This window comes from Peromyscus maniculatus, chromosome 4, assembly GCF_049852395.1.
Source record: "Peromyscus maniculatus bairdii isolate BWxNUB_F1_BW_parent chromosome 4, HU_Pman_BW_mat_3.1, whole genome shotgun sequence".
Classification (NCBI taxonomy): domain Eukaryota; kingdom Metazoa; phylum Chordata; class Mammalia; order Rodentia; family Cricetidae; genus Peromyscus; species Peromyscus maniculatus.
Window position 1 is genome coordinate 82,164,945 of NC_134855.1, and position 26,924 is coordinate 82,191,868.

At 37.0% G+C, this 26,924-nt stretch overlaps 1 protein-coding gene across 2 annotated transcripts in view; it reads right to left on the bottom strand.

Annotated features, from left to right (window-relative positions):
- The window catches only part of Elp4 (elongator acetyltransferase complex subunit 4), a 194,833-nt gene that overhangs the window by 75,432 nt on the left and 92,477 nt on the right, over positions 1-26,924 (bottom strand). Inside the window, exon 10 of one of the 2 annotated variants that reach the window (XM_076570229.1) lies at positions 21,416-21,566. The exons of the other annotated variant lie outside the window; for it this stretch is intronic. Coding sequence (XP_076426344.1) covers positions 21,480-21,566 — 87 coding nt within the window. The 3' untranslated portion in view covers positions 21,416-21,479. Of the gene's footprint in view, positions 1-21,415; positions 21,567-26,924 lie in introns of those variants that run through there. 2 annotated transcript variants of the gene reach the window in all.

Genomic DNA, 26,924 nt, shown 5'->3' on the forward strand with positions numbered 1-26,924 from the left:
AGCTAGCTGCCTAACTGAAGTCCTAATAAAGTGGATTCTTGTATCTAGTTATAGGAAATAGGTTTGAATTTAGGAAAGTTAAGATCAGAAGCTTCTCTACAATAGCAAAGAGAACAAAAGGTCAGAACCACACACATGTAGCACTGACAAGAAGAAGAGCACAACTTCAAAGGCTAAAACAACAAGATGACGACAGCGTGCAAATACAGATTCTGCTGTCAGGGAAGGAATCGGCAGCAGCCAACAACTATGTAAATCCGCTGGGATGGCTTGAGGGAAGGCCAAGTGAACAAAATTTGAGAATAAAGTTCTTTCTGATGTCAAAAGCAATATCACATTCCTGGAGGAATTACAGAAATTGGAGCCACCATCAAGGATTTCAAAGATGCAAGGGTGGGGGCTCTCATCACATCTCTCTTTAACTCTCCTATTCGGCCAAGGGAGGAGAGATGGACCATGGAGAATGATAGTTAACTATCACAAACTTAATGAAGTAGCAGTTGTAGCACCTGTACCAGATGTGTTGTCCTTACTTGTACAGATTAACCTATCTCCTAACACAGGGCATATAGTTACTGATCTAGCAAAGGCCTTTGTCTTGGTACTTGCCCATAACAACCGCTAGAAACAATTTACTTTCAGTTGGCAAGACCAGTTATACTTCAAGAATATATTAACTCTCTAGTCCTGTTTCATAATGTAATTCAAAGGGATCATGATCTTCTGTCTCTTCTACAAAATATCACACTAGTCAACTATATTGATGACATTATGCTCAGATCATAAGCAGGAGGCAGCAACCACTTTGGACATGTGGATAACACATATGTGCATCAGAGGATGGGAAATAAATATAACTGAAATTCAAGGACCTTCTACCTCAGTGAAATTTCTAGGAGTGCAGTGGTGTGGGACATGCAGAGATATTCCTTCTAAGGTGAAGGATAAGTTATTGTACCTGGCCCCTCCTACCACCTAAAGAAAAAAAAAAAAACGCACAGCATTTAGTGGGCCTATTTAGATTCTAGGGACAGCATGTTCTTGAGGTGTGTTACTCTGGCCCATTTACCAAGTTATTCAGGAAGCTGCTAGCTTTGAGTGGGGCTTGGTACAGGAAGAGGCTCTTTAACAAGTCCATGCTGCAGTGCAGGCCACTCTACCAATGAATCATATGATCCAACAGACCTGATGGTAGTTAAGGTGTCAGTGGCAGATAGGGATGCTGTTTGGAGTCTTTGCAGTCTCCTATAGGTGAATCACAGAGATTATGGGACTTTGAAGCAAGGCTTTACCATTACCCACGGACAACTATTCTCCCCTTGAGAGACAGATCTTGGCTTGCTATTGGGTCTTAGTAGAAACTAAACATTTGACAATGGGCCACCAAGTTACCATGGAACCATCATGAGCTGTTACAATGTCATCTGCTCCCAAGCATGCACCTGTAGCCTCATGGAATATGCCCTATAACAGGTTGACTGAAAGAGAGATTAGAGCAGATAGTTGAACATGCTATACAGGCAACCACCCCAAAGTGGACAGCTGTGGCATTACAACTCATTTCTGGGACAACTCTGAAAGATAATTGTGAAGGGAAATCTTCAGTCAGCAGAACTTCAGGCAGTACACGTGGTCATACATTTTTCTTGGAAGGAGAAATGGCCAGATGTGCGATTGTTCACTGATTCATGGGTTGTAGTCACTGGACTACCTGGATGGTTAGTGACTTGGAAAGAACATGATTTGGAAAACTGGTGAGAAAGACATTTGGGGAACAAGTATGTGGATAGATCTTTCCAAATAGGCAAAGGATGTTAATTGTGTCCCATGCAAATGCTCATGAAAAGGTGACTTCAAAGGAGGCATTCAGTCATCAATTAGACAGTATGACCTGTTTTGTGGACAGTCGGCCTCTTGCCCAGGCCATCCTTGTTATTGCCCCATGGGCCCATGAACAAAGTGGCCCCGGTGGCAGAGATGGAGGTTATGCATGGGTGCAACAACATAGGCTTCCTTGTGCCAAGACTGACTTGGAACAGTTGCAGGTGACTGCTAGATTTGCCAAAAGCAGAGACCAACACTGAACCTCAAACATGGCACCATTTCAAGGGTGACCAGCCAGAGACCTGGTGGCAGGCTGACTACACTGACCACTTCCTTTGTGGGAAGGATAATGCTTTGTCCTTACTGAAGTAATACCTAATCTGGGTATGGATTTGCCTTTTCACATAATGCTTCCGCCCAAACTACAATCCATGAACTTACAGAATGCTTCATCCACTATCATAGTATGCCACACAGTACTGCTTCTGACCAAGGAACTCACTTCACAGCCAGAGAGGTGTGACAGTGGGTCAAACTCAAGGACTCCACTGGTCTTACTGTGTTCCTGTTCATTCTGAATCAGGTGGTATCAAAACTACAAACATGTATTTCATTTCTTTCTTCTGTTAAAAAAATATAAACTCATGCTGGGCTTGGTGAAACATATCTTTAACCCCAGAAGAGGCAGAAGCAGGTCTGCTTTAATAAAGTGAGTTTCAGGCCAGCCCAGGCTATACTGAGACCCTATCTCACACCAACCAACCAACCAACGATACAAAAATATAGTCACAATGATTGACATAAACCAACTGTCCACTTTAATAGATTTCAGTGCAAATAAGCAAACCACTCAGCATGCTGGAAGGGGGTGAGTGCTATGGGAAGATGAAGCACTTAAGAATGTTTGGGAATGCTGAATGAGGGTGCACTGCTGCTCCGAAATGTTGTTCAAGAGAATCCTCATTCAGAAGGTGATATCTGACCCAAAATGCCCCCCCCATCAAGACGTCTCTTTCATTACTATCCCCCACCCCAACCTAGTCCCTCATGTTCCCATCCCTGCTGGTCCCCAGTCTACTCAGGAGATCTCTTCTATTTCCCCTTTCTAGGGAAATCCATGCCTTCCTGTCCCCCATCCCTGCTGGTCCCCAGTCTACTCAGGAGATCTCTTCTATTTCCCCTTTCTAGGGAAATCCATGCCTTCCTGTCCCCCTTTGAGCCCTCCTTATTACCTAGCGTATGTGGGGCTGTGGGATTATAGCAAGGTTCTCCTTTACTTTACAGCTAACGTACTCACTTATGAATGAGCACATACTATGCTTGTCTTTCTGAGTCTGGGTTATCTCACTCAGGATGATTTTTTTTTTCTAGTTCTATCCACTTGCCTGGAAATTTCCTGACGTCAATGTTATTGAGTAACACTCCATTGTGTAAATGTACCACAATTTCTTTATCCATTCTTTGGTTGAGGGGCATCTAGATTGTTTCCAGGTTCTGGCTATTACAAATAACACTGCCATGAATGAATATAGCTAAGCAAGTATCCTTATGGAATGTGGGGTGTGTGGCATTTTGGGGTCAGGTAGAAACTTGGTGCAAGGGAAACTCCCATGAATCTACAAGGATGACCTCAGCTAAGACTCCTAGCAATAGTTGAGAGGGTGCCTGAATTGGTTATCTCCTGTAATCAGATTGGTAACTGCTACCCTAATAGTCACTAGAGAGCCTTCATCCAGTGACTGCTGGAAACAGATGCAGCGATCCACAGCCAAGCACTGGGCACAGCTCTGGGAATCCTGTTGAAAAGAGGGAGGGAGGAAGGACTGTACGAGCCAGGGGGTCAAGATCATTACAAGGGAACCCATACAAACAACTAACCTGGGTTCACAGAAGTTCACAGACTCTGGACCGACAGCTCAGAAGCCTGCATGGGACTAACCTAGGCCCTCTACATCTGTGTGACAATTGTGTAGTTTGATCTACCTATAAGACTCCTAGTGGTGGAAGCGGTTCCTGTCCCTAACATTTTGGCTGCTTCCAGGAACCTATTCCTCATACTGGGTTGCCTTGCCCAGCCTTAATACAAGGGGAGGAGCTTAGTTCTATCTTAACTTGATATGACATGCTTTGTTGACACCCATGAGAGGCCTGCCCCCTTTTTGAACAGAAATAAAGGAGGAGTAGATTAGGGGTGGGGTGGGGGGAGGTAATGGGGGTGGGAGAAGGGAATGGGAGGAGAGGAAGGAGGGGAAACTTTCATTTATTTTACATTCTGACATGAAAATTGGTAAGGTGAGAAATGGCATAATCATTTTAGCTCCTGTATGAAAAGGGCCTAAAGGCAGTCAGGGCCCAAAGCAGGAGTCTAGTTAGGAGGCCACGCAGGATGGTGACTGAATGATCCCATGGCGGTGGTAAAATGGTTTTAATTGTGAGTATATTTTGAAGCATATGTCAATAATTAAAATGGTTCTATGTTAGAGTGAATGCTGGGTAAATAGTGATCTTATTCTAAGAAACGGGAGGGGTGCATCCTATGAAAACATAAAAAGGAGCATATGGCTGTAAAGTTTTGAAAGTGGAAGGACTTGAGCTGTAACTCCTGAAAAATTGGCCTAGGGGTTGAGAACAGAAATCATGGATAGTGTGCATCTCCCATAGTGCCCACTTAAACATTTTATAGGTTTTTAAATAGGGTATTTGTTAGTTTAGCTTTGTTTTCTGAGGCAGGGTCTCATTCAGCCTAGATGACCTTGAGCTCTGGATCTTGCTCCCACCTCCCTAGTGTTGGAAATACAGGCAGGTGCCATGATGCTTGCTTCAATATATTTTAAAACCATGAAGATTGCTAGTCGTTTTTGTTACACTACCTTCTCATGAGTTCTAGTGGTAAGAACTCTGTTCATTTAACCTGTCTGGCATTTGTGTTCTTTAACATCATATTTAATTCTGTGTCTTTGTTTTGAGAGATAAAACATGCCTTGGCATTTTTTTCAGATAGGCTTTATCTGATGACCTTGATGCTCCTGGAATAAGGCTTTACTTTCATTTACTTCTAAAACTGAAATTTATTACTGGTAAGGTGAAAACAAAACTAGGTGACAGGTCAAACTAAAATCATAATCCATACTAGTAGTTTTATAAACAAGACTTTTCTTCCCATATCAAGTGTTTTGGCATGGCTTTCCAAATATACTCATAATACAGACTTCTACTTAGTCAGAAACATATGTCTCCTTATTTTCTACCTTTTATTAAAGGGAATGTGTCTGATGAAGACAGTGATAATTGAGAACAACACATTGAAAGGTTTCCTATTGAGACAGCAAGAGTATGCAAGCAATTTAACACACAATTTGTAATTTTTCCATATTCAGTAAGTGAAGAACGTGTCTTCTGATGTGAATCCTTTCTTAAATAAAATGTGCTATAACATTTATACTGTCAAAAATGACCCAAAGAGTTATTACAACAATTCTCAATGTGCCATTAAAATGCCACTTTTAAGAGATTCTACATAGAACTCATCTCCTTGTTCATTTCTATAAAAAGCAACTACTATGGCTTGACTTTCTTTCCAATGCAGCAAACAGACTGATGAATTGCAAACAGTATTAGCCACATGGAATAAAAAGATAACAATTTGGAAACATACAACATTTCTTGTGGTTCAAGGAAATTTTAAAACGTGAGTGTATTTTAACAAGCAAGAGGTTCTTGAAAATTGGCAGTATTATATGAATCAACCAAAATAGTATAATGAAAGATTCCCTAGAAAATCCTTCTCTGAATCACTCAATAGAGTAAATCAACCCAAGTACCATTTCACTAAACAAAGAATATGAAGGATATTAGCACATAATTCTGTATAGAGACATTTCAAAACATTTTTGGTGATTATGCTAATTTTCTTATGAGCAATATCTTCTACATCATATAAAAATTAGCTTTTTCTCCCATTTCTCTTTTTCCTTTTTCTTTCTTTTAGTTGTTGTCTGGGACTGATGCTGGGAGCCAGCCCTAGGCATGCTAACACAAACTCTCCAAGTAAGCTTCATCCTCTCAATCAACACATATAATTAAGTTTGAAAGTCTAAAATTTAATACACACACACACACACACACACACACACACACACACACTTTTTTCTACTCTCACTGTAGTTTCTTGAATTTCCACTGTCTGTTGTTTTGGGCCCTTTAATGACACTCCGATTTAATAAAATCTCACTTATATTTATGGATTAAAAATAAACAAAGCTTTATAGTTTATAACTGATGAGGATGAATGTAAGTATGTATAATGAGATTAGCATTTTGCATTGAAAATATAATAAGGAATGCTGGGCACTGTGGTGCACCTTTAATCCCAGCACTAGGGAGGTAAAGGAAGAGTCAGATTTCTGTGAGTTCTGGGTTAGCCAGGGATACATAGCATACACAATGAGAGTCAATCCTTCTCGCTCACATCATATATATAGCATAACAAAAAGCTATGGACATGTCTTGAGAATTTTATTAATTTCTGGATTACTCCTTTACACTTAAACTTCCAATAATATACTTAGTTCATACAGAAACCATTTGGATGAATAGTATTATTATTTCTAATCCACCTAAGCTTAGTAAAAATGAAGTTATATGCAGGTTTTTAATGATCCTAAAATAAATAGCACTTTAACAAATGTCATCATTGCTAAATCCTCTTTCAACTAAATACAAGTACCAGGTCTGGAGAGTTGGCTCAGCAGTTAAGAGCACTTGTTGCTCTTGCAGAGGACCTGAGTTCAATTCCCAGCACCCACATGGCAGCTCATAACTGTCTGTAACTTCAGTCCCAGGGGATCTGAAGCCTTCTGACCTCCAAAGGCACCAGGCACACATGTGGAGCACATATATACATGTAGGCAAAATACCCATAGACATAAATTGATAAACCAAATTTAAAAAAAGAGCCAAGCCCCAGATGGTGCTTTAAAAAGACTAGTTTGATACAACTTAACTAACCGAGTGATCTGAACAATCCACAGAGACTCCTATACAGAAGCCACTGGCAGAGAATATCACATTAGCTCTATTCCACGGACTTCTTAGAGCAGGCTCCAAATGAACATGCTGAGCAAGGCAGGCCATGTGTTACTTCAAGAAAGTGTATAGAGGGTTTCCTATGTGCATGATAAATCACGCTTGAGGAGTAGACTTCACACTTTCCTGCCCTTTACATACCTTAGAACGCTTCTCCCTACAAAACCAAAATGAACAGAAAGAATGTAGCTAAATGCTAGTTCTTGCTTAAAACACAGTTCTTGGTAGGAATAAGAGTGACAGGTCTGCAGTGGCCCCAGAGCTGACAGGATTATTTTACATGAATGCCACTAACCTGTAAGTCACAGGCTTAATTTAGAATTGAATTTAAACTCAGGATTCCAGTGCAGCTGGGGAGAAGGTGCTTTCCACAGTCATTTTGCTATCTTGAGGTGCTGTGGCCATCAATCATCAGGGAGCTCATGGTACCATCAGAAAGGCTGTTGTGAGTGTACATGTTTTAGGATATTTACGTTCACTCACTGGCATCTAGACATTAGTGTGTGTGAGGGATATTACTGGCAAGCTTAGGCTAGCATTTTTTGGTGTACCTTCTGGTCTCGCTAGAAGAAAATAGGAAAGGGGCAAATATTATTCATGTCTAAACTGAGTTATTTTCTTTGATACCTTAAATCCATGCAACTATGAATAATGCATGATAGCTTAGTTTTAATGGCTAATAATGAGTGATGTTTTCTTAAAATGGTTTAAGTGATATGACATTAGTAACTGTATACTTCCCACTGTAAATCTTTAAACACTAACAGCAACACACTAGTTAAATAATTTCTGTCTTTAAGCTTGCATATCAAATGGGAAATAAAATTAATCTTCTAGGTTGTATGCACTAACTTAAAGACATATTGACAACTTCTTTTAGAACTTATATCCTTTAGGTATTGTGATTCAATATGCAAATGTGTAAGCAAAGAAATCATTCAGCTAATTTTTATGGTTTTATTTTGAAAATCAGGCTGATGTCTAAGGGAAATGAAGGCCCTTTACTTTTCATCTGAAATCTTTAATTATAAGCATTATACAGTTGAAAAGCATCCTAAATTTGGTATTATCTTAGCTCTACCTTTATTTACTTTTATATAATTATCTTGATGAAATATATAATTATAGCATTATACAAAATTACTAACCCTTTTTTTAATGTTTCCTAAGTGATAAACACATTGCATATGGATTCAGACAATAAATCTCAAATTAAAATAGCTAAGGGTTATAAAAGTAGAAACTGTAATTCCCTCATGTTTGGTTAGGAAAAAATAACCTTGAAAAACTGGTTTTGGACAAATATTTTATGAATAAACTTGGAAGATGAAATTACAGTTTTATAAATGATTTAAATTGGTATTCTAATGCAAAAATGAGAGGGAAATACAACAACTATTGACTTTGGTACTGTGGAAAAAGAAAAAGGCTCTGTGCATTAATTCTTTAATTTGTATTATTGAGGAGTGTCCTAGAGAAAAAAATATCAATCATATTGTAACATTTTTGTCCTATCTTTGCTGTCTTCAGCATCAAATTGTCACTCTTACAGGGGGAGGAATCTCCTATTTAGAAAACAATGAAGTGCACTCTGGAACAAATGGAGGGAGAGATACTTTTCTCCAAGCTGCAGAGCAGTTTCAAGGTCACTAAAGGAATGGAGAGAGCTAGCAGGGACACAAACTGAACTTGAAACAATTATCATAAAAATCAATCAATCATGTTTCACACAAGTGATAATAGATCTAAATGTCTACTGACTAGGGACAATGAATATGTAAGTTCCTGGGATATTACTATCCAATGTTATTGAAATGCTATCAACTTGGCACCTCCCCTCTACCTGAAGGATGCATTTACAATACTCAGTGGCTTTGGCCCTTATTAGTCATCCTGATTGGGATGCACTATCACATGTCTATAATGGCAAGAGGAAGTGAGAATACTGACTAGTGTAGCCCTCAGACATCATCAGAAACTTCTTCTTGTAGTTGATGGCCATTAACATAGAGACGCACAACTAGTCAAAACACTGCAGAGTGCTCAGCTCTGAGTTGGACATCTGTATCACATTCCCTCCTCCCAAGGCTCAGGGTTTGTTATGGAAAAGGTGAGCAGAAAGACTACAGTAGTCAGAGGTAGTGGATGACTGTAATGAAAGGGTGCTTTCTAGTCACTAAAGAGAAGTTATACATATGAACTCAGCAGTTTTGACAGCATCCACAAGACCTGGGCAAGCTCAAGCCAATAAAATCCCAGCATAAAGGGAGGAGGTAGTGATGAAGTCCCACCCCTGGCTGAGGAGCTATTGGTAACGGATAGCTGCTTGTAGTGGAGAATTAGTTTTCTTCAATGGTGTTTTTCCTGGTAGTTCATACATTCCCAGTGGATGGCCATATACCCCAAAGTATATAACCAACATTAACTGGATTGGATGGGTTAAAAAAAAAGATGAGGATACAAAGTTGGGTAGGTATAGAATGGAGGGTAGGTCTTTATATCTGAAGCCTTTAAATTTTAAATAAAATTATCTGGTAGTGTTTTAATGCATCAAGTATTATACTTTTTTTTTTCACTAACAAGGTAACTTTGCCTATGTCAGACATTTAGAAGGAAGTCAATGTATTTTTCAGGAAGGGTGAGTGGGATGTAAAAGGAGATAGAAAGTCTTTGCCAAGAAGGAAAGATTGAGCTAGATGTTAATTAAAAAAAATTCTAGGTTAAGATGGAGTAGTATTCTAAGTATAAATCCTTAATAAGAAAGGGTGTGGCAAGTAGAGAAAATTTCAACAGGTTAACTGGGCTTGCAGAGCTGATTATTAATGCTCTTCCCCACAGGACAGACAGCCCTGACCCATATGCAGAGATGATTAAAGTTTACAGGCATTTGCCAGAGTTATAAATACTCCTATTTCTCCCTCTAATTCAATGCATGTTTTCAGAACACCCATTATGTACTTTATTATGTGATAGGTGCTATGCTGTACCAATGAGCAAGGAAACAAACACTTTCTGTCATTGGTTTGTAGTGTGACATCATAGAGGGAAGAAAATATGACAGTGCTGTAAGTGCATAAGGTATTTACAAGGTAGTTTGGGAGCACAGAAGTAGGCTACCAAATCTAGTCTTGAAGAATAACGGCAATGTGAGAGGAAGTGATCTCAGAGTTAAGTTAAACACACAGAAGGTAGATCTAGCAAAGATACTTGCAGCAAATGGCAGTGTTTCTGGCATTTACAGAGCACTGGAAATGTTGTAGAATGAGCCACTGGGAAGAATGCAGAGAAAACAGTAAGCTGCAACCTGAAGTTCAAGCCAAACCATGAGGCTAGAGAGTGAGCAGAGACCAAAGCTCAAGGACATATAAAAGCACTGGCTCAGATGAAAAGTTCAACTAAAACATCTCCTAGAATCTTACAAACCAACCACTGGACACTCACTGCCCTTTAGCTCTTACAAGATCAGCTCTGGAAGCTTCAAATAACTAGGGACATACTTTATATAACATAACATTTTTTTTTTATTGTTCCCTCTTAGGCTAAGATATTAAAAAGCTGACAGATTTCTTACACTTGTCTCCATGGTCTCTTGAAGACAGGCAGACAGATGGACAGACTGACACACAGACAGATACACAAATGGTATGAATGGAAATCCCACCCTGACATCAAAAGCAAGGAAATGGAGGATTATTTAAAGAATAGCAGGAAGATTTTTTCTCATCTATGCACAGAGCAGACATGTGATGAGTGCTGCCAGTCATCTTGGTTAAGAAAGGTCTGAAGACAATGAATGTGCCGCATGGCATGAAATAGGTGTTCTTCAGGATGATTTTTTGGTAACTTGCTTACTAATGGGTATGAACTTTTCACTTTTTTGTTACAGTTTTTAGTAGGATTCATGATACATTATGCATAATAATTTACATATAATAAATAGTGTGTGCTATAAAAGTTTTTATTAAAATGCATAACAAAAGCATTATTTATATTACCCAACATATCATTACAATTTGCTTGTTTTCTAAGTTTAATATAAACCAGTTTTTTTTTTTAAAAAAAATGAGGCAATTACTTTTTTGGATTATAACTTCAATAATTATTGAATTTTCGGGCTATTTACTGTAAAGCAATGCAATATCAACTGTTCTGATTAGAAAATAGATGCTTATGGGAAAACTGAAAGGATTTTATTAAAAAAGTGATGCAAATGCATTCTATAACAAAAAAGTACACTAAAGATCATGTAATTAGATGGGAGGAGTAACTGGGTGCGATCAGATGAATGGATCACAGATTTTACAGCCTAAGTTAAAAAAATTAGCATGAAATTAAGACTGCAGGCACGAATCAGTGACAAGTGAGCTTTTTCATTTAATTGTTTCTGGGATACAGAAAACATACATATACAGATAGACATATATTATTAATTAGCTTTAACTACTCCTCTATGAACACATGCTGCTGTATTATATTATGGTACTCACTGGTAGAAGCCTCATAATTATGAAAATTATTGAGAAAAATGTGGAAATAATAATGTATTTTGATGACATTCTTCAAGATATTTATCTTAGGTGATTAACTGAAATTTCATATGGCTCACTGGTATCCATTTTATTAGTTAAGATAAAATATATAAAACAATAATTTGGCATTTCCACCCACCCCCAAGACCCTGCAGCAAATCTACGCTGGTTGCAGCTGTTAAGTTTGTGGGTTCACTGCCTTCTGGCTGCAGCAGCAATGAGAGGGCAAGAATCAACTCTGTGCAGGCAGGAGGACCCAGAACCGAGGTCGAAAATGTCTAGTTGAGGAACCCAGACCTTCACAGTTATGACAAGGACCTTGTGGTGGATGTCTGCAATTTGTGAGCCATCTTCTTTGATTTTTCCATTGTCTGGTCTTTGCTACCATCTCTGTGACTTATCTGCCTGACTACAGGATGCAAAAATGGTCTGCTGGGAAGCTGAGTGGCTTGCAAAACATGACAGGTCAATGGACTCGCCATCATGGAATCTGATGGGTTTGACCCCAGCAAAATACAGCTGCTAGAATATGACTAGTAAATTACTGAGTAGGACTTAAGAAGTACTGCCATGTCTACTGCCTGTCATTCTGCCTGCTCCTCCGAGTACCTTATTAAAGGGATTGAAAGGGGAGGAGGATTAAAGAATAAACTTCTTTGCTAAAAAATAATTTACTTTGCACTCAACAATGTAAGTATTTTAGTTAGGGTTGAAGAGATGGCTCAATGCGTTAAGAATGCTTCCTGCTGTTGCAGAGGACTTGAGTTCAGTTCCCAGCACACAGATTCAGCTGCTCACAACTGCCTTGACTCCAGCTCCAGTTATAATGCCCTCTTCTGGCCTCTGTGAGTACCACCACTCATGTACACAAAACCATAAAAATATATACACACACACAAAACCAAAAAATAAAAATGAAGTGTTTTAATTGACTAAATAATTATCTCTGTGTTACTACAACATTAATTTACAAATACATTCAATGATTATATAACAGGACCTGCTTTAGAAAAATTATGTAGAATGAATCCTAGATTATAGACTATTGTCTGCACTAAGATAAAATCATTCTTAGCGTATAAGCAATTTTAATTCAAATTACAGGTTGGGTGGGGAGACGGCTCAGTCAGTAAAGTACTTGGCATGCATGATGACTTGGGTTTCACCCCCAGCACCCATATAAAAGTCAGTCATGGCAGCATACACCTATACTCCCAATGTGGGGGCGGGGGGAGGAGAGAGAGTAGAGATAGGAGGATCCACTGACCCTTGACAATTGTGGGGTATAAATATGACATTTTAGGAAGCATAAATATCTTAAACAATGAATATGGTTTTAAAGTTCACAATGAAACATATAGGGCTGTATTTATAGTGGCTGAAAGTGTCTACCACACACTCTTGTAAAAAAGAAAAAAGCTGAGTATTCTAGGAATAACACTATTAAAACTTAGAAAAACTAGATTGTGGTAGAATATTTCCATAGCATGCATGAGGCTCTAGGTTCAATCATCTGCATCCTCAAACAACATAAAACACATACAAGAAATGAAATGAAATGGGGGGGGGGGGGCGACATGATTAGAAGGATAGCCGCAGTCCTGTGCCACGAATAAGGACCTTCCCTAGCATATGGAGTAGTCACCATGCTCTCCCAGGGACAGTCAGTGGCGGCTATCTTCACCTCAGGCTCATCAAGAAGAGGTAAACTGTCAAGTATAATTTCAGTCACAGGGTGTTTGCTTGGGACACATTAGTATTACGCAATCATGATAAATAGTTTATCCCAGCACCAAACTGCCGCTTGGGAAATCTTGAGCCCAAACAAAGGCTCAGTCATTATTGCTGTCAAAAGGTGCAGAGACAAAATTTGGTTGGCAGCAAGAAAGATGAATCAAAGAGAAAAAATGTCTAATTATACAATTATCAAAATAAAAACTGAGAAGCATCTTGTAGTTGGCACTTTTAAGTACCAGCAAAGTCACATGCTATTAACTGTATTATCAGTATAATTATAAATATTATCACTGATTAATATTTAAAATGTTTCTATACAGCAATGTATCTATGGAGAGGCAACTTAAATTTATACATACTTTCTTACTCAAAATCTTCATTTTCAACATGACTCAGAATAAAGAATCTCCGTATATAAATGGGAGTAAGGCAGCAACATTTTAAAAAATTTATATAATTCTAGTGTTCTTATTTTAGTTTAACAGTCCAAAAAATAACTTTTTAAAAGAGAAAACTTAGTTTTGTTGGAATATTTGAACACACTAAAATCTTGTGTTTCAATGACTTTCATAGGAAATCAGGGTAAAACGAAGAACTTAAAATGCAGACTGATTTAACTAATCCAAGTAATTTCTCAGATATCTTCTAAGCACTGGAAAGACATATACTTCTAAATGCTAAAACACAAACTTGCTACCTTTAAGCCCCCCCCCCCATATTCTCAAAAGGAATGTCCTCAAGTGTCGTGCCTGAAGTGATAGGCTCTGACAAATCTAACAGCTCTTTCTGTGTCACTCCTAATGCACTTGTCACTCAGTATTATCCATCCTCATTAATGACAATGGGAAAGTTTATCTTGGGAACACGTTTGAAATCATCTACTCTTTACAATGGGACCATGAAATCTCTTACAAAACATGAGGCGGGAACTACTCTGACAACAGAACCCCTTCCTGGCAGCTTTATTCTTAATTCCTGTTCAAGGAGTAATCTGTTTATTATAAAATCATACAGAACAATATATTAAACAGAATTTGAAACAAGAATAGCTAGTGTGATTTTCAAGCTTACAAGTATTTTTACAACATTTTTATTAAGCTGAAAACACTGATGAGTCCTTTTTGTGTGGTTTCATGCAATCATCTTTTCTATTCTACATTATAATCTTTGAAAAGGGGTTTTGCTTTAAGTAAATTTAAAGTAAGTTTCAAATACTGATAACCTAGTTCTTACATATTTATTAAAAATGTAATAATTTGCATTAACTTATATAAAAGCAATTTCATTGAGATAAAAATGTCCATTTTGAAATGTCTAACTAAAATGCTAAAATACTCATTTAACCAGTTATAACTTAAAGATAACTTAACAAGTTCCAATATTACTTTTAACACAATGACCATTACATTTTAAGTCTGAATATGATGTTTCAAAATTTTAAGAAAAAAAAATTTTTTACAGTTAAAAAGACGGAAAGTAAGTTAAACTTCTGGATCAACAGTGCCTACTGTTTTAATTTGACTCTTAATTCTAGACACATGTGGCTTGAGTAGTGCTCTGCCGAGAAAGTGGATGCTTCTTCGAAATATGTCCTTATGCCTCTTAATATTCTGGTATTGGAACTTTAATACTACATTTTATTTTATCCACTGGACAATAAAGTCATATAAAACAGTATAGTTAAAACTATAAAATATTACATTCAATATTGATTTTTATCATTTTCAATCATTGAAAGCATCTGTATGATGTATGCTAAATAGAACTGGCTATTAATAGTTCATATTAATATTTAAATTGTATAAGCCTATAATTTAGAACAAAGCTTTTTAACTTTAGAATTTAAAATGACTGATATTTTAAGTTAGCGCTTTAAAGAATTCCTTTAAGGAATGTCACTAACATTATACAGATTTTATGGTTAAAATTCTTGCTTACTGTATAATAAACACTATAAATACTATAAAATGTTTGTTTTAATATATAAGGATTAATTAAAGGAATATAAATCTAAGGACACACATAAAAATAAGAATTGTTCCTCATATATTAGGAATTTGTAGTGTCTAAAAATAGCACTTTATGTGTAGCTTGAGAGCAAAATTAGCCTAATGGATGGGAGGCTGCCAAAGTATCTGAATAACTCTGGGAGAGATTGGTGTCTTTAAGACAGTGAGTATCACAAGACCACACCAAAAAACACTCACAGCAAGCTGGCTTTAAGCCTCTCTACTCTCCTCCAATTCTAACCTTTATGCAATTTAATATTTTCACAACATGGTAGTGCAGCTTGAGAAATGCTACATATTTTCTGAAAAAGACTTAATTTGACAAGAACAAACTACACATTGAAGGATTGTGCATTCACTGATTTTCATATGAAGCTGAATTTAAAGACCATAAATCATGTCCTTCAACTGTCAATTCTTTCAGTGAAATTTGTTTAAAAGACTTAACACAGAGATTCTTCACTATAATAACTTTTCTGACAATAACCAGAAAGCAAATATTTTTTGGCCTGGGTAAATACAGATTTTAATTTACTTATGTAGGACAAAGGAAGCATTGCAAAACTAATTGGCCTCATAACATCCAGTACAGTTTACTTAAACAGCAGTAGGGTTAGAACTAGACCATGTGTCATAGCTGCAATAGGGGCAAAGGTGGTTTTATAATGCTCCCCTTACACTGTACAGGGCCAAGCATAAGAAATCCTCAAATAAATGTGAAATGGGAATGTTATCAACATGGAACATTAAAGCTAAGCATAAATACCATGTTATGAAGAAATATGTAGATCAAATTTTCCAAATACCTTTGCATATGTTCTGTTTTTTTCTTTTAAATCAAATTATCTGTCGAATCAAGTTGTTATGAATTACATTATAAGTCTTCTTTCATAATCACTGTTCTCATTTAAATTTTTATGTAGATCAGGATGGCTTCCTAAGAGGAGAATCTTAAGTAGCCAAACTAAAGCAATGCTTTGGAACTGGGCTGCCTCATGTGCACCAACACAGTCAACAAGATGATTCTTTGAAAGATAGTTACAGATTCCCACATTATGGATGTGATATGAGTTACTATACCATAAAGGCACATGAAAACTGCAGAATATTTAAAATGTTGTATTCTAATTCCATTTTATATAATCATCTCACCCAGTATGCCACGAGTTCCACAAATCTACATTTTTTTTTCTTTTAAAAGCCGGGAAAACATAGACAATAAAATTGGACCATATTTGCACATAAAACTAGGACTATCAACAGGGAACTAATGGGTCAAAGTAGGCTGGAAAGATCAGGTCTTGAAATGAAGGAATTACAAATGATTACCATTTTGTTTTGCAATATAGACTAAATCTAGCAGCTCACATAAGGAGCTGGATTGGAAATTCATAACTGACCTTTGTGAATTTGAAAAATGTATTATTAAATCTGTTTTTTTTTTTCATTTCTAGCTCTGGCTGGCTTGGAATTTGCTATGTAGACCAGTCTGGCCTTGAACTCAGAAGAGATCTGCCTGCCTTTGCCTTCCTTCCGAGTGCTAGGATTAAAGGTGTGCACCACCATGCCTACATCTTTCAAGATGAAGCATCCAAATAACTTTCACAGTTAACAAGATGACCATAATGAAACAGTCATTCAGATAAGTATATCAATTATGCATTGTTAATTAAAAACTTCTTCTTCATTGACTACTGGTATTTCGAGCATAGTTCTACTTCATTTCACTGACAACAACTCATTATATTACCTGCTATGTGTTGAAAGTTGCTTTGCTTATGCAAAACCTTAGAGGTATATTAACTATCCAAGAAAAGTGTGCTGGTATCTAGACCATCCCAGAGTCTGTAATGTCTGTAATGCTGAAACTGCTATAGAGAAAAGTGTCAGGAGGGCATTTACTCACCCATCCATTCACTCAGTATTTATTGAGCACCAACACAATTAGGTATCGAACTGGGAAGAGGTGGTGAAGATGATGAATCAGACAGACCTAAGTTTGTAGCACTTATTATACCCCTAAAAAAGTCACATGTTCTCAAAGCTTAAACACTTTGTAAGAGGAACTGAAGAAATAGCCGATGTTTCCACTACACTGAAGTGTGGCAGCAAAGACAGAACAGTGCAGAGTGGAAACCGAGGGTCAGATAACAAGCAGAGAAAATCAGTGTGGACACGGGCTCATTCCACTTTACAACCAGCCTTAGAAGTTCATAGTCAATCAAGTCTACATGGGTTTAAAGGGTATTTTGTTACTATGTATTTGACTTTTAACCCAAACTATGGGAAGCTTCTTTGTTTGATCTGTTTGTTGTGTTACCTTACGTAGCTCAGGCTAGCCTCAAACATAATCCTTTTGTCTTAGCCTCCTGAATTACAGGGGTATTGGAATTATATACGTATTCCATCATGTCTAACTTAAAAATTTTTTTTAACCTAGAAGATCTTTTTTTGGTATGAATTAGAAATTTAATCTTGTTTAAAAAAACATTTTAAGTTTATTGTTATTATTTTATGTGTATGGGTGCTTGCCTGCATGTGTGTCTGTGCATCATGTGCACACTTGATGCCCATGGAGGCCAGAAGAAGGTGTCAGATCCCTGGAAGTGGGGTTACAGACAGAAATGGACCCTGGACCCTCTGGAAGAGCAGGCAGAGCTCTTCAAAACTAAGCCACTTCTGCAGGCCTAGTTGTTGGTCATGATAGCACACAGACATCTCTTTCTGCTTCCCACCTCCTCCAAGGAAGCCTGGATGGTTGCTGTGTGGCTGAATGGCCAAGTACAGAGGGAAGAAGCCAAGAGGGGCTGAACAAATTTATTGGTCTAGCCTTATAATTTGAAGTTTTAATGGCTGTTCTGGGTACAGGTAAGCAAACTATCACTGAACTAAATTTTCAGTCGCTACAATTTAATTTTTTTGAAGCTAAAAAATGACTTTACCTCACAAATATCTTTTATATGTTAAATTTAAGTATGTTAAAATTACTACAAAGAAAAAATATGTTTTATCATTAATTTTACTTTTACCCTTAAGTCTTAATTTATTAAAATGTCAGTGTATGGAGTTCATTAATTATAGAACATTATTATAATATATGTACAACTGAAATCTAACTGCACCTACAATCTTTATTATGAGGTTTATCTAAATTTGAACTCACAGAGCTTTGCCTGCTTCCTGAGGGCTGAGATTGAAGGTGTCCCCACTATGTCCAGCTAATATCATGTTTTCTTAGTGAAGGCAAATGTCTTCATATTTTTCAACGTCATAAATTTTTAGTAATATTAGTTAATCACAGAGATTAATATTTTGCCATCATAGGATTCATTGCTTAATTGTACTTGAAGACAATATTAAAATGACCTCAAGAAAAATTTGCAAAAGAGTAGCTTTAAATAAACAACCAGTCAAACTTTCATTAGAACTTTGTTTCTAATCTTGAAAGGTGAGGTTAAAAATTGGTGATCTGAAAAACTGAATTTGGTATATCCTTAATTAACTCACGAGTTACACATGTCTTAATTATCTCACAGGATAGTATTTGATGTGCCAAAGATAACACTTAAAAATAATTTAGAAAAACACAAATACAAAATACAAAAACATGTTAACAAATTATGAGCAAATTAGTATTTTTAAAGTAACTGGAAACAAGATTTTAGAAGCATGTATTTGATACATTGATTCCAGGCATTGTTTACGAGTTTACATACAGCACCTTATTTAATTGCTGTTTAGCCTCACAGGGCTCTTGCACATGCACTAGTGTACACGTCTTGTGTAAAAAGATAAAGGATAAGAAGAGCTGCATATTCTTCCCCAAGCCACACTCTTGCGGTTATTCATAGTAACTCTTCTGCCTCCTTGTGCAGAATTACACTGGAAAGCTATCCGGCTTAGAACCTCGGCTAATTACAACTAATTTGCTCTTAAATAGTTAACATGTTTTTGTATTTTAAGTTTTTCTAAATTAATTTCATATATTCTCTTTGGAGCATCAAATACAGAACTTAAATATAATCCAATGTAATTAAATTTAACATACTTTTGAATTATATTAAAATAGTTTGTTAAAATAGGGAATCATATATAGAATACAAAGAAATGTAGAATTTAGATATTAACACCCTTAAAAATAGTGTTTTATAGATTATTTTTCCAAAAATGAACTATACATCAGATACCAGAAAAAGTAAAAAGGAAAGAAATAACAGTATTTTCACCATAATTATATACAAAATAGCTCACTTTCCATATGGGAGAAGATAAGATCAATGCAACCTAATTTCATAATGTTTTTCATAAAATCATTAGGAGTGATTGCTATGGAAAAAGGAATTTTAAGTTGAATGGTAAAATATGTGTATTCTCAAATCTGTGTATGTTATAACATGTATTTTTATACCCTTGATGGGTTTTTAAAGTGCATTTCTTATTGGAGAATTCTTTGACAAGAGCTTTCTGACTGTGTGCCAGAGCTGTACAATGATTGATTATTACATTGAAAACACAGTCTTCCTGAAGATGTGGACTATACCAGTTGGGGCACAGCAGACACAGGCTTTGGAATAAAAGAGACAGGTTGATTGTCACTATTTGTCACTATTGCCACTTATGGCCTTTCTAACTTGGGACAAGATAAGTTGCTTACACTCTCTGAACTATAAATGTACTCACCAATAAAATATTGGAACTTGACGCTTACAAGGTCTATTAAACAATACTGTGAAACACTTGTGTTTCTGCCAGAAACCAGAAAACACTTAACAAGAATTGTTTTCTGTTTTTGTTTTAAAAAATAACAATTATCAGAGTTGCTAAGTCAGATAGCTTTCCAGTGTAATTCTGCACAAGGAGGCAGAAGAGTTACTATGAATAACCGCAAGAGTGTGGCTTGGGGAAGGTTATGCAGCTCTCCATATCCTTTATCTTTTTACACAAGACGTGTACACTAGTGCATGTGCAAGAGCCCTGTGAGGCTAAACAGCAATTAAATAAGGTGCTGTATGTAAACTCGTAAACAATGCCTGGAATCAATGTATCAAATACAAGCTTCTAAAATCTTGTTTCCAAGTTGCTTTAAAAATAGCAGTTTAACATTTAACAAGTATTTATGGAACTAATAAATATGTAAGTTGAGGACTTAGTTGTGAACAAGACAGACTATGTCCTTACTTCTGGGGACCTAAGATTTTAGTGGTAAATTGAGGAACTAAACAAAGGAGCTGGCAAGCAGTTATAAAATAAAATTAAAATAGGATATGTGTTTGCAAATAACTTCACATTTCCAACAGGCCAGTGAAGGTTCTCACAGGAAGGAAAAAAAATGGCTATCCCCATAGTCAAATGATGCTAAAGGACCTTGAAAGGACTGGAAGGTTGAACATTTTGACATTTGCTGTGCAAGAATACTGAGGCAATGACTAATTAGTACAGTTTGGGGACAAATTCCCCTGTGCCACAAGCTCATAGAGACCATGGTTATTAAGCATGAGTGTCAGAGGCACACTGGAGGACACACTAGTAGAATATATGTTCTTGTGCTCTAGAAATTTAATCACACACCTTGCAGGGAACTAGGCCAGGTGCGGTTTGCCATCACTTGTTTTCGTTGTCTGTCTTCCTCTGACACGTAAATGACAGACACACTGTGGGAGGAAGGGTTTCAGAGCTATTGTGTAAACTGGGCAAATTCTGCTCCTGCAGTTCTGTGACGGCTTTAAAAAACCCTTAAAGTACTGAATATAATTTTTGTGGAGCCAAAGTACAGAATCCATGCCTGCAAACTTTAGGAAGGAGAAGAGGTTTTGTCTCTTTGCAGCTTTAGACAGCGCTCTTTGTTCTAGCATGATCTCAAAGAGGAGATAGCTGGACCATATGCACTGGGGGGTCTTTATGACTCACCACTGAGTAGTGCTAACAGGCTTTAAAATATGTGAATTTGGCTTTGTGAAATCATCAAAAATATCATGCTCAAATTTCTTTCATAAAACATAGTTATGAATAAATATAAGAAATAGCACAAAGGGTCTGGGAATTATGCTTGCCTAGCATGTGCAAGGCCCTGGGTTTGATCCCCAGTATGGCCCAAAATAAGGTACCATATAAAACAGTAGATTCTGGGCTGAATTTGTAAATAAAGAGCTTTATATAAACTTGTTTACAATAAAGATATATTTTGAGACATTAAAAATAGGATTCATTTCTTATGAGTAATTATAAATTTAATAGCCACAGTATTGATAAGCACACAGAGACTTGAAGACATCTAATAGTCAAGCAGGAACTGACTTTACCTTGCCAAATGAAGCAATAGTGTTCTGCCAGCCAAACTCCCAGGAAGCATGTGAGATGAACACAAAAGCAAACAGGCTTCATGCTGCCCGAGGGAAAGTCAGCAAGATGGCAGTTTCAATCATTTGGAATAATACGAGAGCAGCCTTAGGCTTTTCTCAGAATGGAAACATGTCACTATTACTGCAATATTCCAACAAATCTGAACATAGAGGAAAGAACACTTACACAATCCCATCCTAGAAAGGGCACTTTACTTAATGTGTAAGTGGAAAACAATTATAAGGAAATTTCAGAAAAATTGTCAGCGAACATAAATGACTAAGGGAAAAATGTTTTTCCCTTTCAACATGCTTAATAGACTTTTAAAAAGCTTACCACTTAGGAACAATTTCCTTTTACATTTTCCTTAAGGAATTATTAATGTAAAGAAACTTAGCTGAAGCACTAAGTGAAAAGTTTGGTATTCAAGCTGCCAGGAAGAAATACCAATTACTCCTCAACATAGCACCATTTCACTTAAGATTTGATCAAAAGGGGTAAGGTTTCACAACATTTATATAGGAAGTCAGAAAATACTTCAAATATTTTGGGAAATTATCTAATCAGTGTACTTTTAGCATATGTCTAATCATGTAGCCATCTTTGGTCAATCATCAAAAAATCAAAGGCAAATTGGCATGACTCAACTCTAACTTTAATACCGCATGATTGTGTCGTGTAAGCTTGTTTTGTGTGAGAGCCGCTGTGGTTTTAGCAGAGAGATTAACTACCGGACCTAAGCTGGCCTCCAAACCTTGCCCTGCTGATGCCTCTGGCTCTTTGAAGTCTGACCATCATACCTGGCACAACCACAGTGGGAACTAGGCCGGTGTCAGGTCTAATCAGACTGTTCACTGCAGCCTAGCTAACTACGGGCTTCACTAATTGGCCCAATTGAGGATTAGACCTTTTGCTACAGATTCACGACAATAATTTAGTTAAATGATGTCCCCCCCATCTCTTCTAATTAAGATTCCAAAGTTGGAAGAAATAGGATTAGACAGAGTCTCACAACTGTGTTCCCCTTAAGGTGGTATGCACTTTTGATAGGTTCATTATGGCAATGTAAAATATATATAGTAAGAATTAAACCATTTCTAGAGATTCTGTGACACTCTTCTATGCCCATATGACTAAAGAATTAAAGTGAAAATATCTGTATAGTACATTTAAAATGTGAACATAAAAAATGACATTCTACTGTCAATTTTTGTTGTGTGTGTTTGTGTGTATGCATGTACATATGAGAGAGAGAGAGAGAGAGAGAGAGAGAGAGAGAGAGAGAGAGAGAGAGAGAGAGAGAGAGAAAATGAATTTCCGCATGTGAGCAGGCATGCAATGCACTTGTAGGTATATTCACCTTGCGAGAACATGGAGGCCAGGTGGTAACAGTAGGCATATTCCTCTATTTCTTCACCTCCTTATGTTTTGAGACAAGGTCCCTCAATGAACCTGAAGCTCTCACTTTTGGAAAGACTGGCTGGCCAGTGAGCCTCAGGGCTGGATCGGTCTGTCTCTGCCATCCCAGTGTTGGGGTTGCATGCATGGCCACATCTGGCTTTTACATGTGACTGGTGATATTTAGGTCCTCAAGCTTATGCAGCAGGCATCTTATCTACTGTGCCACTCCCTTCCGTTGGGTTAACTTTTGACAGTGACTACATTCAGATGAATAGACACCTATAGTTAATAGTTTAGTTTTGGTATACCTATGAATACAAGCTAACTTAAACAGTAATGAATATTTATCAAGGACAGTATTATCAGAAAACTTACATTAATTAGACTATATGGCCCATGACACTACAATTTAATAAGGTTTCCAAGTTGGATATTTATGAATTATTTCTGTAACATCACTGCGAACTAATAGGCAAGTTTCCCTTCTCTCTCTTCATCTTTCGGTATATTAAACATATTTCACTGTTCTATTTCTCATTAAAAAACTGAAAAGACCATAGAAAATAAATGTGGAGAAGTAAATCTAGAGCTGATGATACCATGCAATATTCTGAACTGTTAATGCGATCACAGTGACTAGTAGTGTGTGGGACTTCATAGTTTGCAAAATGTAAACATTTCAGATAATTCTATGAAGTTACATCAAGCTCTATTATAATATTATTAGGCTAATTTCTACCAATAGCACATGCAATGTTTGGTATTAATAGGTAAGAATGAATCTATTTACTAAGTACACTAAGAATAGCTAGTTTATAATAACTGGTTGACCAATTGTTTTGTGAGAGTATTTGAGGGCTCATATTCTGAACTGGCTTCCAAGTATCACAAGTTAATCTTGAATAATTTTGGTTTGTTTTGACAGAGTATGCTCTCAATACTTAGTCTATAAGACTCAGATACACTAATTATGTTGATTGTAACCTTTGGACCAGTTCAACCCCCCATAATTGTCCTTCCTCTTTTTACTGAACATTTGTAGTTACAGGATGTACCTTCTGTGAATTTCAGCACAAATCAATTGTCACACTTCCCAACTTGAATCTAGAAACTTGGATGCTTAGAGCTGAAAAACTGTCCCATAAGGAGGAAACTTCTTATAATAATTTTATAGATGCTGCAACTAATGTAATGATATATTATCACTTGTTAGGAAATTCAATTAGTAGAATGTGAAAGCTGAAAATACAAAATCAAAATGGTATTACATTCAAGTAAAATGCTGTTACTATGATATCACCAAATTCCATGTAGCCACACCTCAAATCCTACCATATTTACTTGAGTATGCATTATAAGAGCATCATAATATAAGGAAAAGTTAGTTAATGATAATACCAACATTATCAAAGAAGACAAATTGCCACACTTAAGATCATAAGTTTAGGCAGTCAGTTCAGCTCAGTGGTGAGGCTACTACAGAGTTAGAAATCCTAAAGTGGACCTTACGTGGTACGTACAGCTGTATCACTTAGGCCATTTAAAGACTCCATCCATAACCCCTTTCTACAGGATACATTCCAGCACATCCACCCATCTGCTGAGGACATGGCAGATAGCTACTTTAGTAACAGTGTCGTCACTCAGGGCTTCAGTGGCAGCACTGGAGACAGAACTCTGCTGTGCTTTTCTTAAGGTCTAACTTAAGCAGCTTTATAGTTAGAGAATTATATGAATCTATTGTGATAAATGCTTTCTTCCGAATCAAACCAATCAATACGTACTCCAAGGAGGAGAAAACACCATTCTGTCTCTGAGTCACTTACAGTTGGAAAGTACTGTGTTGCCCCTCCTGTCATGCACAAAGACCAGTGGCTAACTAGGCTTTAATAGCACCTGCTCGATCCCACACTGCCTTTGCTTCTTGTCTCCATCCACCCCTCATCAGTGACTCATGGGACTTCAGGTCCATCCCAAATTGTAGTAAGTCTGACTGCACAGAATCACAAGTTCCTTGTGCTTTATCCACCAAGCTAGGTTTTTCTTCTGGGAATAACACCCCAGTTCAAGCCCCAGAGCATTCCCACCTCAGACTTTTCAAGGAGTAGAGCTTGCATTTTATTTTTAAAAAATGTCAGAACATTAAAAAGATTTATGGCCCAGTGTGGCAGCGCACTCCTTTAATCCTAGCACATGGGAGGCAGAGGCAGGTGGACCTCTGTGAGTTTGAGGCCGCCTGGTCTACAGAGTGAGTTCTAAGACAGCCAGGGCTGATAGATAGAGAAACCCTGTCTTGAAAAACCAAAAGAACAAATAAACAAGATTTATGTATTTCTATTAGGTTGGTTATTTAAAATTGCTTTTACCTGAATTTTTATTTTATAAACTCCCAAATCTTTACTGACTAGATCAAACCAAAGTGACAAGGATTTAATTGACTATACTGAATATTAACTTCTTTAAAGGGTGACTGTTTATTTTCATTTTGTTTTCAAATACTGCTTCCAAACCACAAGATAACAATTTTGATTCTTTTAGTTTTGTGCAGAAGCAAGAAGCCTAAATGCTCTCATTTAGAACCTACAGCTATTCAAGGGGAGTAGTCTCACTTAACATTAAGCAGGTCATGTATTTCCCCCTTTTATGATCCCCATAAGACACTGTGAGCAATATCATAAACAGGATTCACATGATTATCTTACTTTGGGTACAATAACTTTCCCATTGAGGAATTCTCCTTGCTTAATTTGTACATAATAGAAATGATACCTTAGACATGCTTTAAAAATGATTGGAAAGAATATCACATGAAGAGAAAAAAATTATATCTTTCATTTGAAACATAAATTCAACTTAAAAAAGCAAGCATACTTTTGTCAGACAATAAGCTATAACCCAGTTCTCTAAATGTTTAAGATAGTAAGTCAGTCACTCAGTATTCCATCAGAAAAGCTGAGACAATGTTGGCCCAGTTACAGTCTTGGGTTCCATTTCAATGGTTTTCTTTGAGAAGTAAGGCAAATTAGCTCAAGACTCACTGTTCCTCCACACCCTTTTCGGGCTTGAAGTGGCTTTTGAACAGAGTTCTCCCCAGATGAGGAACTCCTAACACTCCTGCAGAGATGACCTGCCAGAAGAACTGGCTGCCTGATTAACTATTAACTGCTTTCAATAGGATTAGATAATTAAGGACATTGATGACCATTAATTAGGAGGAGGGCACATTAATTTGTCACAGGATAGGACCCTTATGATGATTTATAGGTTAGTGCTACTTGTAAATGTGAAGGGACAGAGAAAGAGAGAGAGAGCCATTAAGTTACCTTATCAAGTGGCCAGCTTAAAGAGGGCAGAGGGTCAAAGAAGGGCCAAAGTGGTCACTTTAAGGGTGAAGTCCCAAACACCAAAGCAGTGCCAAGCCACATTGACCATCATTTGGTGTTGAAGTTAAAAATATGCTAATTTATTGGTGGTAATTCTCTCTTTTTATGGTTTCAAGCAGTTAAGACAAGTGGCCTGCTTAAGAGCTTTTCATTTGAAAAGAGATTAAACAAAATGGTTTGTCAAGGCAGTTTGGCTGTTTTATGTCTTTGTTAAAAAAAATTGCACCAACTATACTGATAACTATCAACCACCCAAATGCCATCTCTCTGAACATTTACTTCGTTAATAAATATATCAAGCCTAATTGCTTAATAGTTCCACGTTCATTTGCTCTTTAGCAAGATTAAGCTGAAATAACTCTTTTGTATCCCTTCCTGTCCTCCTGCTTGCAGAAAGGTCACAAAATCTACATGTAGAAAATTTACTTACAGCCAGTAGTGTAACTCACACTTTAATTCAACAGTTTTAAGATTGAATTGTAATCTCCTTAATACTAAAAACAAAACAAACAACGGAAAAACCTTTAGGAGGTAGGGATGAAACTTCTCTTCTTATCCAAACACAGTTGTGGGTAGCATTCATAGTCCACACACAGTAAGCACAGCTCATTAACATT